Here is a 17,882-nt window from a genome sequence, read left to right on the forward strand (position 1 = left end):
GTGCTCATTTTCTATTGTCAGCACGTGACCACGAAGCTTGATACTTGGGTCAACCGATGGTTATATGAACCGTTTTTACTCGTGGTGGTCCTACCAAGAAAATCCACTAAATTATTCTGGGAAAACAAAGCTTTCACATGGCACTTGTGCAAACCATAGGATGATGCCAAAAAGCAGAGTAAGAGCACTCCCATCATGGTTATAATTCTTAAATTGGTCATTTGTAGATTTTAGATTTGAAGTTCCAAACAAAAACCTCTAAAATAAACATGTTTTATTGCTTAAAAATCTCAATTATATTCGCATACAGGCCAACAGAAAGTAAACAAGTTGTGCCATTGTCCTTGTCAGCGGATAAGGTCTGTGAGCTGTGTGCTTTTAGCTGGTAGGATTGAAAGAGTGAATTAAATAACCGGGTTCCTGGAACCAGTATATGCAGAAGAGCATCTCTGAAAGCACAGCAGATGGGCTACAGCAACAGCAGACCACACTGGTGTCGCTCCCGTCAGCTAAGGAAAGGAAACCGAAGCTAGAATCAGCAAAACTGGAAAATCATTGCCGAGTCTGATAAGCCATCATTTCAGCAACATTAGGGATTGAAGGGTCAGAATTTGGTAAAACACCTGCCATGTATGGATGTATGTCACAAAGTCTTAATGAACTAGCAAATGTAGTTTTTGGTAATGCTGTATGACTGAGGGCGTAGTGGTATTAAATTATATTTACATGCACATACTTAACAGCTAGGTACACTACAATAAAGGGGGTAGCAAGTCAAGTATAATTATTTCTTTGTAAAAACCTAAGAGTAAAAAATAAATAATAGAAAATCCAACATGCACATCAACATAATGACTGAGATAAAAACACTGGGAGGGGCCAGCGGCACCCCTCAGCCTCCTGCTAGATAGATCTATGGTACCATTTAAAAAAAATAAATCCTACGTCGCATTGTTCACAAGTTATCACAGTCACAAGCTTTTCAAAAAAAGTTGACTTCTGACCCTTGATCTTGAGATCGAGGTCAATGAGATTTGAACTTGAACTGTTGAGATTTTTAATAGGTCCACCTGTGGTGTCAATTTCAAAATCGTAGGTGACTTCCTACTCAAGCTATCGCATTCACAAGATTTTCAGAGAACTTGACCTCTGACCTTGAGGTCAAAGTCACCGATGTTCAAACCAGATTTTCAGTAGAGAAACTGATGATACTGGCTGTATCCCAGCTCAGGGTCTGCAGCCTTAAAGTACGCATTTCAAGGCCGATTACGTCACAGCGGCGCGCCGAAGGCTGTCCCAATTCAAAGGCTGCTCGAAATGCGGCCCTGAAATGCGTCCTTCATTTCCCTGAATTTTAAGGATGTGGCAGTGTAGACTTCGTGGCCCAACATATCCCAGAATGCATAGCGCGGCGGTGCGTGTGGATAAATTTGCCGAAAAAAACAAAACAAAAAAAAAACGGCGGATGAGGGGCGGCCGAAGAGTAAACTTTAAGTACTGAATATTATGTCACTTATGTGCAAATGTTTAATAACGAAGAACATTAAACATTACTGTTGGCCACATGTCGGCAAAGTTATGTGACATTAGTGACGTTTGTACTAACTTGGTTTTAAAGCCTTTACTTTAAAATATACACCGATCAATAGCTGAGCTTAATCAGAGAATGATCAAAGCTCATGTAGAAACAAACAAATGAACAAAAGATTTTCTCCTTCATTTCTGTCAAACACAGCTGTATGACACGTTTCCAGCTGTTAGTATCATGGTTGCTAGGCAACCTGGGCAGCGCAACGGAGGCTAGACCGTCCCATTTCACAAGCCTCGCACTTCCGGCCTTAGCGGTCTTTGAGTACGCGGCCCTTGAGGATCGTTGAGGCTGCGTACTTTAAGGCTGCAGACCCTGAATTGGGATACAGCCATAGACGTGAAACTGCTATGTCGCTTCGTTCTGGAGTTTTAGCTTTCACGGGTGTCCACGTCACCTGCCCGTCTGGCAGGGTGACGACAATCAGCTTTTTATGGCTGTGGGGGGAAAATGCAAGTCACTCCATAATATGCCCCCCAACAATATAACAAATTTATAATGTAAGATGGGCAAATATTGCTTTTCTGTAAAACTACCAGGTAATTAAAATACTACTTACAATTATTTACTCCATGCAGTACTTATTACTTAAGCACTACTTAAATGTACTTCCACTGTAATTGTTTCCTATAAGAACCTGAGATGTTACCAGTCATTGTAGTGCACCTAAGTATTTGTATGTAAATATAGTTATATTGTAATTTATAATCCCCCATCAGTGTATTTTGTCTTTAGTCACAAGCCATAATTTAAAATATTATCTTCTTTATGAAGAAAAAAAACAAAAACAAGAGAAAACCAAACATCTGAAATGAGCACTGGCCAGAGTCACGGATAAGAAAAAGAGGATTTTATTGTATATCATCTATGTACACCTTTGAACTAATTCTGAAAAGATCTGCACAATATTATTTTTTATTACCTATGAACAGGATGTCTGATGGTCATATACCCATGGCAACAAACCAAACATGGACAGGAGTGTTTTGACAATTTTGGTTCAACTGACAGCAGTCGCCCACTTCCCCTCCCTTCTTTTATTCACTTCCCTCTGCCCGCTGAACTTCTACCCATGTTAACAGTAGCAGCAACATTTCTGGGGTACACAACCAACAACACAAACAGAAAACAAAAACAAAAACAAAAAAAACAACAACAAAAAGCACACAGGAAATGGTGGGGGGGAAAAAACAAACAAAAACAAAACAAAAAACATCATCTCTTAAGTTTATCTACCTCAATGCAGAGGACCCAGTGTTTGAGACAGCATGCAAAAAATGGATACCAACATGACACATGGATTCTGGATCAAGTGATGGCGTAACTAACGTTAACTAATCGCCCTTGTGGACATAACAGTGCAGAGCCCGATGGTGACAAATGTCAGTGTAATACTTTCATAGTCTCGTCTGGAGACGGACTCAAAGTCAGATGTAGAATGAAAACATGCAGTTTCTCTTTACAGCATGTCAGTCTTTGACAGTAAAACTCCCAACTACATTTTACATCTAACCACATGTTCCCTGTGCACGAACTGTCAGCAATCGTCTGGATTTCTGAATAAACAGCCAGTGGCAGTATCAGAATAGTAAGGTTTACAAGAAGCTGCTAAGTATTCCAGTGTCATTGAGAAAGATGTCACCCCAGAAGACGTATGTAGAAACAGATCTGCATTACTCAGCTCTTGAAAGAACTCAACAAGCACCTGCAATAGTTGTGTTTATATAGATTTAAAAAATTTAATTAAATTAAAAAAAGGAAGTTGCAGCAAAATGGCCTGGGATCAGTAGTACCACCAAATTACCATGAGAGGAGCAAGTGAAATACAAATTCCAGCAGATATCGCAATCCTTTCCTCGGACAGTCAGAAACCATAGACGGATCAAACAGATGCGTGAAAGTACCATCAGATTAAAATCACTGATCAATGTCACACTGGAGCTTGTGGCATAGAAGGAAAAAAATAAAACAAAATGCATGTTGTATATACAAATCATAGGTACCCATCATCAGTAGTGTCTAATGTTAAAGCCAGAAGAAAAAACACCCATCATGATCTTTTACACAAAAAATATATATATTTTAAAAAGAAAAGATTGTTTTCATTGCCTTTTCATACGCCTCTTATTTGGCCCGTGTGTACTACGTCTTCACCTGTCACCGCCAGAGGGTTATGGCTGCATTCATTTTTCAAACAGCATCTTTACTTTAAAAAAAAGAAAAGAAAAAGAAGAAATTAAATTTAAAAAATAAATGAATGCAATAACCCACGACTCTGAAGACTTTGACTGAACTACGACATTTAATTTTGTGGTTTGTCACATCTCATCTCACAGTGTTCATCATTATGTAGTAAAAACTATGAACAAATAAATAAAACCATCCCAAGAAGAAAAAAAAATTAGAATAAATTCAACATTATCCCTGCCACATTTCAAACTAAACGCCAGGACTGGACCGCATCTGCTATGTGACACCTGCCCGGTCTCACATGTGATGAGGAAGCTACAGTTGAGTGCAACTAATTTGTGTTTGAAGATTCAAGTGAGGGAATAAAATGAGGGGGAAAAAAAAGCACAATCCAGCTGTTCATGCTTAATTACCACATGTCCAATAACTGATTTTCTCTAATGAACTACAGCCTACACCAGTAGACATTGTAGTGTCTTGGGAACATGCTAGTAGTCCAGACACCTTTTACTTACACACACACACACACACACACACACACACACACACACACACACACACACACACACCTATAAAAAACAGTGCTTCAGCCTCTTTCCCCTCCTTACAGCGACAGAATATGATGTTGTATGGCCAACACAATGGAAAGTTATGTGTAATCGTTCCTAAACTTGAAGCCCACGACATGCCCGACTCTTCTGGACGACTTTAGTCCATGTTGGACAATTTCAGAGAGGTTAAAAGGAAAAACAAGAAAACAGATGATCAAAAACAGAAGATTCTTTTTACTGTACAAGAGTTCTACTTCCTGCCATGGGAGATGAAAAAAGAAAGGTTGAGTGTGATGATATTAACAGTGGTAGTGCTGTAGTGTTGTGGCCCATGGAGAAGGGAGTCAGAGGGAAGGAGGAAGAGCCGTGAGGAGCTAAAGGGAGGCAGGGGAAGGGAGAGAAAAGTCAGGAGGAGGAGGAGAAGGGTTGATTCTCAGTAGTTTTGGCTAAAAAGGTGAGGTAGGCCTTGTCACAACTTGGAGTGTGGCTTTAAAACTGGCAGGGTTTTCATTTGCAGTCTGTCTTTAGTGTTTCTTTCCTATGGGAGTGTTGTCTGGTTGTGCGTCTCCAGAGTGTCTTTCTGCCGCCTGTACGCTCACATCTTCACATCCTCCTCCACGCTGAGCTGAGACAAAGTCTTCTTGATGCGCAGAGCTGTCAGTCTGGCTGCTCCGTTGGCATACCAGCACTCCCTCATGATCTTCCCCATCACGCGCAGTGACTGCGCAGCAAGAGGACAAAAGTGTTACAACATGACTTATAGCCACAGACATTTGAATGAGTCGCGATCTGTGCTTTTCAAACCAGCCTCTGTGTGTGAGAAAAATGTCAGAGTTTAAGGTAAGACAGACCTGTGCACCTACATCAGGGACATTAAATGTTGATTACTGCGTCTTGCACTAAGGCAATAACAGACTGTTGGACTGGCTCATTTATTTTGTATATTGAGGGCACCACTGCTAAGAATAGTACACTTTATGTAAAAAGCTGTTTTTCTGTTTTGTTTTTTAAGTGAAATTAAATCCAGAAATGAACTGATTTATCCAAGTTTTACTTTATTTGCTGGTAGCCAGCTCAGGGACATCATGAACCCCAAATTTTAACAATGGACGACTGAGTAGATAAAACTATTTTAATCCTCCCCCACAACACTGACTCAGAAGTTGGCAGTCTACCTTCATACTTGTAGACCAGAACATCTTGTACTGCCAAACTAATACAGCCCAACTGGTTCCATATACTGCCATTGGACATATTTTTAGAAACCACTAGTGCAGCTGTTCATATACATGGTGTGAAATACCTCATAGCTCTGCCACCAATTGGGCACATTGGGCCTCAGTTTCTGGTCACACACCACCTTCCTCATCTCTTCTATGGACGGGTCAGAGGGCACAAGGTCATAGTAGGGTAGCTGGTACTCCTCATGGATACCTGTAGTACATGACAGAGAAGCATTTTCAGTCTCAGATTTCATGTTTCTGTTTATTTGACCAACTGTATCATATTTATTTATATTGTGCTCTTACCTCCTGTGTTGCAGCGACGCGCAATCTCCCAATACACCAGGCCCAGTGCGTAAATGTCAGCACACTTGAAGGAGTCAAAGTGTTTCATGTTTATGGATTCGTCCAGGACTTCTGGAGCCATATACCTGAGGGTGGACACACACAGCATGAACAACAACTTTAGCACCACTAATAGAAACTGAAGTAAGATAACAGCCTCCCAACAAGTCTCAAACTTTCATTCCTTGTAATGCCCACTAGGGGGCGATACCTATGGCTGCAAAAAAGATTTCTGGTCCTCAGAATATGAGAAAAAACAGCCCTCACGCTTCACCCCAGTAAACACTTTCTTGATCACCGTCTGCCCTCGGTGACTCGTTTCTGGTCATGTTGAATTTTTGCATTATGCCAAGTTGTTGGCCAATGAGCATGCAGTTTCACAGTCAGCTCTCCTCCTCCTCAATAATTGAGCATGCAGTTTAAGATCACCAAGACAGCCATTGAGAAAAATCACATCTTAAGGCTTTAAAACAGGATTTGACAAACCACTGTGTGGTCATTGTAGCTACTGCCATCTTTTACACTCTACATCACAGTACATCTATCTCACTCAAAGTTCTACCAAGGTCTCCCATTTCTGTGGTGCAGAGAATAACAGGGTATTACATCCAAGAGTGACTAGAATTATGAAAAAGTCAGAAAACTAAAATCCAGCTTTGCAAAGTTTTCACTTTCTGATATTCAAAGTATTAGAAGAAAAAAAAAGAAAGAAAGTTGTCAGATGTATTCTTTAAGGCCTCAGGGAAGACCTGTAAAATCCCCTGTGCGCTTTATCTACTTGAGTGCTGATAAGTATGGAAACATTTACCTCTTAGTGCCCACGCGCTGATTCGGTGCAATATCGATCGTGTCTGTGATAGACTCATGGCGGACAGCCAGACCTAGGTCAGCTATAGCACATGTGCCGTTCTTCTTAACCAGAATATTTTTGGACTTGAGGTCACGGTGAGCAATGCCAGGTTTACCTGCACGAGAACCAACACAACAGCATTACACTTGCATCAAGAACATGCTCGCCCTTTACATATAACATATCCACTCTGCAGACATGAAAGTCCCACCCTGAGTGCCTAGGATCTCCATGTGTAGGTGTGCCAAGCCGCTGGCAGCTGATAGCGCCAATTTGATCATCCCCTCAATGGTGACAGAGTAGCGATTCAGGTAGTCAAAAAGTGAGCCATGCTCATGATAGTCTGACACCAGCCAGAGTTGAGTCCAAGTGCCGTTGTCTGAAAGGGAACAAATGAATAACGTCGATCAAATAATCTACTCTACTTAAACAGCAGCGAGCTTGTAAAACATTTTATTTTGAAAAGGCCTAAACTTTTACTGTTGAGGGTTGTTTAAAGCAGCCTTCTTGTATTGTATCTTCATATAGCCAACAGTTTTCCTCACCTTTGTTGTCTGCTGCAATAAATCCTAGGATATTTTCATGCCGTAACATGATTGTCTGGTAGATTTCAGCCTCTCTGAACCAGGAGCGCTCCTCTCTGGATGAGAAGATTTTCACTGCTACGTCGCCTCCCCTCCACTTCCCGCGCCACACCTCCCCAAAGCGACCTTTTCCTATTATTTCCTGCAGCACAATAGTCCTGGCCACAGTCCGCTGCACAAACAGGGGCAAACCTGCAGAGGGGGCAACAGACAGGCAACAAATCAACAAGAGTTCCCTGATAAGTATCCTCACACCGCTATGGTGAATGTTACTCATTTGGGCATACTGATATATCTAAGGATGTATGGAAGCTCCTGCTTTTGCATACTGACCAGAGCCTGATCCAGAGGTGGACATGTCATAGATTAGGTCCTGGAGCGTCTTGTCCTTGGCCAAGTATAGATGGTCACAGGAGGGATCTTCTACCTCCAGCCGTTGTCTGTGGCTGTAGGCCCTCTGGTGATACTGGAACAGGAACACCCCGACCATCAGCAACACACAGAGCAGGAACACGGGCCCTGCAATCACTGCCACCAGCTCCACTGGCCCCCAGTTGCTCACTTGGGTTGACCATTCCCCCCCTTTGGTTGGGACTAAGACGACAAAACAAAACAAAAGAAATGGGTTAAAAAAATAAAAAAATAAATAAACAGTCACAATTGCTCTAAAGTATTTAATGAGGTCTCACCTGGGACTTTCAGGTCAATACTGTTGCAGTAATCTACATAGCAGCAGTGAGTATTGAAGAAACCTTCAGCACTCAAACAGTAGAACGGTTGCCCAGGAGGGACCAGGCTGTCCTGGTTGATGCAGACACGTACGTGTTCCTCCTTCCCATTGACATAATAAGTTGAAGCCATGCAGGCACCGTCTGTCTCGCACTCATAGCCTGTCTTCTCACAGTTTGTGCAGTTGCAATGTAAAGCTGAGAGAGTGAGAAAAAGAAAAGAAGTTTATCACCACGAGGTTACAGAGTCCTCTAGTTCACTTCTTCATTGTGCCCAGCAGGGGGCAAGCATACACCACTGTTTCAATACAAAATGTAATGAGGGTCCCTTTAAATTGTGGGCATATTATGACGTGCAGACACAGATCCTTAGTGTTCAGCAGAAGCAGCCAGACAGCCCTGAAATCAGATCCTTCACTGCAGATGAACCCAGACACGCAGGGTGGAGACAGTCCTGCCCGTCGGGACAGACAAAGTGAAACTCAACAAGGGGAGAGGGCTCCTGCCAAATCCCCAATGCAGCATTCTGCTCCATTCCTCTCCCGGCTTTTTCTCATCGACACCGAGAGCCGCCACCGTTTCAGCTAATGAGACCAGAGTTTTATTAAACACAGCACACTTCTGCGCAGGAACCTATTAAAAGGTGACACACTGGAACTCCTGCCGCTTTCACAATAAAACTATGGTGGTCCATATATGCGCAAACAAATGAGGTCAGTGCCTGCCACATCTAAAACAGAACCAGTACTGGTTGAGCAATCCAGAGAGCAAGAAACTGAAAACTGATTAGATTTGGAGTGAAATGTGATTTCGAGTCATACCACACATGCTTCTCATTTAGAGCAAGGCCAGCACATTGGGTTTCTTCTAAGGTTTACTCCTACCACAGCGCACAGCAGGGCATGGCATAGTTGGTTGTAGGAATGTGGAGCCGTTTTTATTTTTGGTTGTTCCTTTTACACAGGAAAACCCAAAATGAAAAACGTACTGTCAACACTACCGTGGGTGAGGCCAGACAAAGGCTGGACCACTTGAGACTAATCACTGTGGAATTAACAAAGACAAGACCACTATACCCTAAAACAACACAGGAGGAGACACAAAGAGAAGAGGAATTTCAATCCCTATTCTTCTTCAAAAAGAGGCTCAACATTGGTCGGACAGCTGACAATGCCTAGCCTAGAGGAAGGAAAGACGTTGAGAGTGGCAAAATTCCACTAATCCTCTGTGTCTTATACTAAAGGGCTTCTTTGACCAGATGAGCTCAGTGATCTTCTCTTTTTGAACCAACGAAGAGGTCGGCCAAAAGGTGTCAGCAGATTCCAGCAAATTAAGCAACTACCAGAGTAGTAATAAAAAATAAGTAATAAAGTAATAAAAAAAAGAAAAAATTCAATGAGTGATATACTTATTGCAACATCTGCATGTAACATCCAAGTGGCCTAAACCACAAACCGTGGTGTCATAGCAGTGGTTTCCCCTGAACTCTTGAAGGTTTATTTCTGCGTGGGAGCATTTTTTGCATGTAGCGTGTACGCTGATGTGTCTATGCTTGTTCACCGAGTAGTAACTGGAAATGTGGAACACTTGAAGCAGAGTTTCAGTAATATTTCACATCTGGTTAGTGTGTGTGTGTGTGTGTGTGTGTGTGTGTGTGTGTGTGTCTCTTGTTCTTGAGGAGGTGAGTGGGAAAGTGACAGGAACTCAATGCTGAGTGTGTCCAAATTTCACTCAAGTTCGCATGCAGATGGAATTTCCTGCAGATTACACAGAGGTAAAGCAGGCTGGGCCTGATAAAAAGAGAAAAACAAGCCCTGTGCCACATCAGGCTAGTGCGTGGCAAATAGTTTAACAAAATAAAACCGATGACAGGAGTCATGGCTGTAGGTTTAAATGCAGGATGACACATTACTTCCATCAACATTCAGACAACCTGAAACACCTCTTTCCACCAGGACCATCTCTCCTTCACGTCTGCCGTTTATGGCTTTTCAGTAAAGCATATCAAATTTTTACCAAGTGAATCCAGACAAGAGCCATTTTCATCAATATGTTCTCAAAAGCAAGAGCAGCATTTAAAAGGAAATACACACGCAGCACATTTTAAGACAAAGCGCCTCCTCACCACACTTAGGATTGTAAACCGAATCGCCTCACAAAACTCAAATTGAAGGCTATAAAAGTTTTTTTCATGACAAACATATTGCACCAATACACGATAATGAGCTAACAGGAGTGATCTGACAAGAACACGGTGATCTGAAATGAAAAGGCACATTCATCACTGGAGAGTCTGTGTGTGGTAAGACAGATGGCACACAGACACAGACAGAAGCTCAGGAAGGAAACCAAACATGGCTGAAAACACACACATTTGCTTCTCAACTCTACCATGGATGGTTTGCGGCCTACCAAGAGTTTGGTTTGTGGGAAGTCCTCCCTTTCATTTAGGGCTACCTCATGACTATACCATGTGTAGCCCGCTTCCACGCTGAGAAGCAAAAACATTATGTGTGTTCAGCACAGCAAAAACATGAGAGGATATTTATTATTAACTTGATGGTGATTGATTCACAAGTTTAGATAAAATGATCTGATGTTTCATTACTGACTAATGCTTTTATCTAAATGAAAACATCCTGTAAGTTGAACGCCCTGTGACTACAATGTATAACATTTATGCAATCAGCAAACAGGCTTAGGCGATATAAAAATCTGTCCACCAGCCGTAAACGGTTCTACTGGTGACTGTGTAATATTTATCGATATGTGCATGATGAAAAAACACCCAAATAAAAGTCATGAGCAGAAAGCCCGAGATGAAGCAATTAGGCAGAGGACATTTCTCTCACATCCTGTTAATAATGAACAAGCTGCTGGGAAAAACACACGTCACTAAACCATACGGGCACACGTACAGTTATTGATTTAGTTTTCAAATATAATTTATACCAATTGGACAGCAAACATTAAAACACACTCAAATGTCACCTCTGCTTTCTGAAAAACTGAAAGAGGGACACGAATGTGCAAAATATGGGCCGACTCAACTCATTAGCACAAGCTTTGAAACCTGCTTTACAGGTTCTTTATCTGCCAAGTTAGATCCTCATGGAGGCAGACCACCAAAATAGAATAGTAAAAAATTGGCCTTCAAATTCACTCCAAAAGAACAAACTGCTCAAGAATTCAGCCAACGCTCACCCGCCAATATATTCATCTAACTGCTAAATCACAGCCCCAAACAAAACTTTGCAAAAGATGGCACGAGGTAGCGGTTTAAAAAACAAAAAAAACAAACAACAACAACAACAACAACAACAAAAAACCATCCAAAAAACCGAGATGAACATCAGGCAATGTGGAGTTCTGCTACTTAACTAATTCAAACAAAAAACATTTATCCAAATGCTGTGTTGTTTACACAGCGCTCTGCATATCTCAATAGATTCAGAGCCAAAGTGTTACAAAGCCAGACTTGCAGGAATATTACCGAGCCTAAATACACTTGGATCTGAGGAAAAGGCCGTGTGTGTGAAGTTTGAGTGAACTCTGCTCTTGTATCCACATAATTGGTGGTCTTTACACTGGTCCTTTGTGTGGAGATTAAGGCGACATGAGGAGGGGATTGGACTGGCCCTACATGAACAAAGACTGGAGTGGGGGGTGTGCACTTTTGCGTGGGGGGATGGGTGGCATACAGGGGACAGCAGAGTGGGGTTACCAGTAACAACCCCGATGTTTGGGGGAGCTGCTCTGGGCCAGACAGGATGGGGGTTGGTCCCCATTTGGGAAGGACAATACAGAGGGGGAGGCGGCAAACAGGGCCCCCCAGCTGCGATTGAGGTCTGCCCAAGTGACCAGCTGCGACTGTCATTAAAACCCAGTCTAGACTTTAACTTATGGGAGGGAGCAGAAAAGGAAACACATGACAAAAACAGGGAGAGCAGAGCCTAAACGCAATCCCTTTGAGCCGTTAGCACGGAGTTCCAATCATTCCGTTCGTGTTGAGACAGGAAATGGAGAACACAGTCAGGAAAACATTATTAAAACTTTGTTGCCATAAACAGCGTTGCCTTAATTTGGCGGTCCTATGAACCTAACGAAATAAAACACAGAACAGCCCCATTCCACAGAACTTTAGCCATAAACCACGATGACAGCGTTCAGCAGATGCATGCGCCGTTCAGACCGACTTGGTGGAAACAACGCTCTCAAAACACGACTGAAGTTCTGTGTACGATAACATAAAGAAAATACTGTAAATGTGCTTGGCGCAGGGCGGCAGGTTACACAAACACTGTGGGTTTCTGGGGGCTCAGACAGACAATCAGCACGTGTGCGTGCATGGGGAGGGGAGAACCATTACCAAAATGCACTGGCTGAAATTAGATCCATACAGATACCAGACTGAGAGCTGATCAAGACAAGCAGACGCCACCAGACAGTGTGAGTGCAACACACATACACAGGCTAACATACACATGCACACACCACAACTGTGTCCTAATCAATGCTAGGGGAAGGAGGAAAGTCATTACCTTTGTCTGCATCTCAGGGTCAGATTACTGATCTGATTCTAAAGTGAAGTCTCTGGGGCCGAGGCTGCTTCTACCATGTCTACCAACCACCAGCCTGAGGCTACATCCCTTCCTGTCTTGTCTGTTGTTCTGCTTGGGTTCAAAAGCACACGAGTGTGAGCACAGGTTCACTTTGGATTTGTTGCAGACACTTGTGCTCTGATTCCCAAAACTGATTTCTAAAATGGTGGTAATATGAGTCAATACATTTGAAGCTGCTTGAAACCCATCCTGGATGTTTGCAGAAGTGTCGTTTTTTTCCCCTCTTCGGTTACAATTATTTGTTAAACACAAACACTGTTTTCTTACAGACCAACAACTGGCGCCAAATACACTGCAGACACATACACACTTATTTTTAGTTTGCTTGTGTTTAGCCTTGATGTCAAGTTCTTCCTGTTAAAAGGGGGGTTTTGTCCTGTCCCACCATTGCCACGTGTCTGATCATAAAGGGCAGTTTCATAGTCCAAACTTTTTTTTTTTTTCCCCCCCTTGGTGATTTTTGTAGGGTTTCACCTTAAAATATTAAGCACCTTGAGGTAAACTCTTGTTGTGATCTGGTGTTACATAAATAAAACTGAAGTGACGCACTGAAAACTAAAGCTAATTTCCAAAACTCCTTGATTCTGCTGTCATTTGTATTTTCATTGCATAAATAACTGAGAAGAATGATCAGAATGACAATATATACATAGCACAACATATATATAGAAATTTCACATATGGCAAAAATATAAATTTTAGTTATGTCACTCTTTTCATTGTGAAAAAAGACAGATTAAGTTATTTTGCAGATAATCCTTAAGCTAATAATATTGTGAAACCAAAATAAAAACAGCCCAGACAAAATGCAACGTTGATCCGAGAACACCACAAGGATTTGGCATAAATCCAGCAGTTACCTTTAAAGCTCAAAAAAAGCAACTACTTTGCATATTCACACACTTACTCATAAGAAATTTTTGCTCTGTTTAAGCTACCAACACTATCTGAGCCCAGGAGAGAAAATAGGGTTAAATGGTATTTGAAGAGCTAGTTAGATAAGGCACTCTCACTGGATTCCAAAAGCAAAAGTTTTACCCTGGATCACACTAATCAAAGTAAATCATTGTCACGGAAGTATTAGAGAAAACTTGACAAGTAGACTGCATACCTTCTAGCAGAAAATTACAAGGCAGTGTGGGTCTGATCTAAATTCCAACAGCAGTCAGAAAAAACAAAAAAGAAAAACAAATCAAAGAGACATGCAATGGAGGAAGCTGTCGAGTTTAGCTCTATAGACATAAATTAATGTAACTATCAAGTCTGTGGAAGCACGGTGAGAAATCACAGATCTTATGTCTGTGTATGCTTAAGATACGCCACAGAAACAAATGCAGGTTCATGAACAATATGCAAAAACTCTTTAAACAAAGACAAGTACTTTAGAGTAAATTGAAGAGAAGAGGACAGGCAAGAAGTTGGCTGGCTCTAAAGCGATAGTAATTTCTTGCGGTCTAGCATCAGTAATGGAGGAGCCGGGTCAGTCCGGGGCTATGCTGTCTGCTGTAGCAATTAGGGCTCTCTGCCTCCGGGCCAAAGGAGGTCATTAACAACACTGGTCATTATGGAAGGAAAACTAGACCACCCCGGACCTAACCTGACCCCGACTGGCTCAGTGCCACATTATGGAAATTGTTAGTAAACACAAATTGCAAAGGAGGTGGTGTCTGAGCCAGGAAGCAACCAGAAATTTTATACAGAGGATGTCATTTGATCACGACATAGCTGCAGGGATCTGGCAGACAATACAACTTATCTAGAACAGGTTTAAACAACTTCTACACACTGAGGGAGAAGGAACCCCCGCCCCTTTAAAACACGTTCTACTTTTCAAACTCAATCTTGCTTGAAATCCAAATGTCCATCTCCCCTCCCCTGTCCACACCGTCTTCTCTTTACGGGCTTACACCTTGGAACCTATAAAGTTTCAACCTCTCTGTACATTCTCCCTGCTCTGATCTAATGGGCAGGTATACGCATGTTCCAAACTGACTAGCTCACACAGCCACCACCTGAACTCTTTCACATCAAATTTGACATTACACAAGCACCTGCACCGTTTACCCCTGTAGAGCGAGTTCCCTGTTCAAACTGAAAGGAAGGCATGTTTTAGTTTCAAGCCACAACCACACGCCACAGACACGCAACATTATCCATTAATCTGAGTGCACCTGAGCAGGTCTACCTTACATCTTAATGAGCACTACGGCCTTTTTCCATAAAAGCAGCAGACCGACAACACTCTACTATCTAATTCTGAAACCTATATACTTGCATAAATGTATAGGCATGCGTGCAATTACAATGTGTTGATGTAAGCCACTGTGAATCATGCCGTTGCCTGCTGTGCATCTCAGTTGCTCATAATGAGAAGGGGGGGAAAGAATCCTTCTGAATACACTCATGTTCGGTCACTATGTTGCAGTCAGAAAACTCTGATCTAATGCATTCTGTTATTCACACATAGGCCACTAATGTTCATTTATTTATTTAACACATTCAATGTGTTAAATAAATGATGGGAAGAACATTATACGCTCTATTTGCCTCCTATTGGATATCATACCTCACTAGATGCATGATATCCAAATCTCACATGTATGTGGTTCTATCCATCAACGTTGTATGTGTAAAATAAATGAAGAAACATTAATAAGCCATGTCTGAATGACAGAAGGCGGTCATTTTACCAGAAAGACAGCAGGGTTATGCATCCAAGAGTGGAAAAGAGGCACATCAGGAAACGACAATAGTCTGGCAGGCCTGGTGATTGTATGTTGAAGAGCTTCCAAAGGTGAGTTCAAAGGTCAAGAGATAGCAGGAGCTCATCTATCCAATGGCCTTCCTCTAACCTAGAGATAAAAAATTTAAAAAAAAAACCCAACCCAAACTAAAGCTTTCTTCACCACCCTGTTAGAAGTAAGTGAATGAAAGCAGAAACGGGACCACAGACAACAAAGTACAGATTAAATTCTGACAAAGCAGCAGGCTTTTATATAAGTGAGATGGAGAATGTAGAGAGAAGGGGAGGGACGCGCCCTACCTAGCGGCACTGTGGTTGACAGTGCCCATATCACATTGCTACTTTGTTCAATTCACCCAGTCTGACTGCGTCACGTAGACATGTAATGCCCATAACACCAGTGACTCCTAATCCTCGTGAAGTCAACAACACGTGACAGATTCAAATCTGTGAGTAAAGCATATTCTCACAAAAACATACTCGCGCAGGCCTGGAATCTGCTCCAGCGAAGCAGCTTTCAGGTTTGTCTGGTTTCAGCCTGTGCATGGTGTAATCCATTACATAGGGAGAAAGCAGCTCATGATAGACTCGTGGCCCCCCTTGCATGACAAACCCTGCCAGATGGACAGACCCATTATCACTGTGTGTGTCTGCACCGGTCACAGACCCACCCCCAACTCTCCCCCTTCACACATCTCTGTTAATGTTGGTGTAACCCAGGCAAACAAACTGGCCACTCAGGTGTGACAATTTTCCCAGCATGCCTTGAACTGATCAACCTTAGTGTACTGCGCCCTTATCTAAACTTGTGGGGGAGGAACAGTTTTTATGATTCTTGGAAGGATGACTCAATTGTTTAGCACAGTACACTTTAATGGATAACAAATGAAGCAAAGATCATTTTTTCCCCCTGGCACACGGATCATTTTAATAATAAGTGTATCCAGTGAGTGGCAAGTTGAAACAAAGGTGCAAAACTCAAAGGAAGAGAACAGAGTTTTTCATAAAACAAGACATGCTTGTGTCTAACCTACTGAAGCATAATGAAAGTGAAGGGACGTTTGGAGCAAACTTAAAGGTCAGTAGATGCGCTGAGGGGCCAAACGCTCTGTGCTTTGGCTGAATATTTGGTGATATACTGTGTGTGCTGTTACATATAGTGATATATTGTGATGTGGTGCTGTTGTGTGAAGCTGGGCATCAGCTGCTCCACCAGATGGGGAGGAATCGGACTGAAGAAGGACCATAACTGGCGCCTCAAAAGACCCCACTTGCCACATTTCCATCACAATGAACCCAGACTTCAACTCTGACTTCTGTCTGGGATGGCTGAATGTACGGCTGCTGTCGCCCTATGCCAGCATTCACTTTCTGCTGTGCAGGAAGGAAAGGGGGGGTGGGGGTCCACTAAGCACCCTTTTCACTCTTTACAAATGGAAAGCGATGGCAGAGCTGCCAGTGTTTACCCTCAGAAAACACATTTCATGCACAAAGTAGGTTAGGCCTTCATTCAGAGGCTCCTTTCTGCTCCTTCCAGCGTGGAAACCAGTCCTCACAACATGTGACGAAACTGTAACTGACCACATTACGCAAATTCAACCAGCCAGCTATCATTATACGATGTCCCCAAGCAAAACAGCGATAAGCAGTCACAAGCCAAAAAGACACTATTTTGTAAATAAGTTAGCATAACAGCCACACAAGAGATTAACCTCAGCATCAACAGCACCATGTAGACTACTATTCCTTGCTTGGGGTGTTCGTACAGAATAATAAAATCATATTTATATCAGTTTTGTATCCATTTAATAACACAGATTTATCAACATTATTGAACTTTAGCTAGCAGACGTTAGCTGGCGCTTCGGAACAGACAGCCCCACCATGTTGTTGTTGTGGTGGTGGTTGTTGTTGGTTTCGCTACTCGTGTTCAACAACAGCTCAATTGAATTTGTCAGCGGATAAAAGCCAAAAATATCGATAAATCATCAAACACGGCACGGCAGCCGGTTCGACCAAACAGCAGCCGTGGTTTTGAGGTCGACGCTAGCAAGACACGGCTAGCCAAATCCGCGATAGAGAGCGCCATGACGATTAGCGACAACAGGCGATGCCCAGTCCAGGAAAACACATCGAGACAAAAGCCGGAGAGGTGCTCGGATGAAACTTACCATTACCGACGGCCACCAGCCCGAGCAGGGCCAGCAGCGTTGGGGCAATTTGTTTTAGAGCCATTTCTTCATAACTCCCATCTCTCCCGCGATGAAATGCGTCGTAAGTGTGTCGTTATCAACACGACCAGACCTGAAACACAACCACAATCCAACCGCACACCACCACCGCCAGATACTAGCCAGCCTGCCAGCCAGCCGAGTGACGTGTTTAAAGGGGTGTGTACGTGCGAGTTTAAAGGGGAGGGCTGAGGGCTGCACGTCCCCTTCTGCCCCTGAGGTCAGGG

The 17,882-nt window shown here is 42.6% G+C and overlaps 1 protein-coding gene across 1 annotated transcript; it reads right to left on the reverse strand.

Moving 5' to 3' along the window:
- Window positions 1–2,418: 2,418 nt before the first annotated feature.
- acvr1ba (activin A receptor type 1Ba) lies at window positions 2,419–17,804 on the reverse strand. Its single transcript, XM_085258875.1, has 9 exons — window positions 17,596–17,804; window positions 8,021–8,257; window positions 7,665–7,925; window positions 7,293–7,523; window positions 6,959–7,126; window positions 6,706–6,862; window positions 5,859–5,983; window positions 5,633–5,763; window positions 2,419–5,050 (listed from the first exon to the last, which is right to left on the reverse strand). Exons 1-9 carry the CDS (start codon window positions 17,657–17,659, stop codon window positions 4,925–4,927), a joined length of 1,500 nt encoding a protein of 499 aa, XP_085115001.1. The 5' UTR covers window positions 17,660–17,804; the 3' UTR covers window positions 2,419–4,924.
- Window positions 17,805–17,882: the final 78 nt, after the last annotated feature.

The sequence above is a fragment of the Mchenga conophoros genome, linkage group LG20 (genome assembly GCF_057382185.1).
Source record: "Mchenga conophoros isolate Kocher_MC1m ecotype Shallow Benthic linkage group LG20, M_conophoros_male_GT1.1, whole genome shotgun sequence".
NCBI lineage: Eukaryota > Metazoa > Chordata > Actinopteri > Cichliformes > Cichlidae > Mchenga > Mchenga conophoros.

What these genes read in the sequence shown, in the direction of transcription:
- acvr1ba (XM_085258875.1), bottom strand. Translation starts at nt 17,659, where the DNA reads ATGGCTCTAAAACAAATTGCCCCAACGCTGCTGGCCCTGCTCGGGCTG. An exon ending in TATTGACCTGAAAGTCCCAG is followed by an intron (nt 7,926 to 8,020) that starts GTGAGACCTCAT and finishes TTGTCGTCTTAG; the next exon opens with TCCCAACCAAAGGGGGGGAA. An exon ending in CACCTCTGGATCAGGCTCTG is followed by an intron (nt 7,524 to 7,664) that starts GTCAGTATGCAA and finishes CCCCCTCTGCAG; the next exon opens with GTTTGCCCCTGTTTGTGCAG.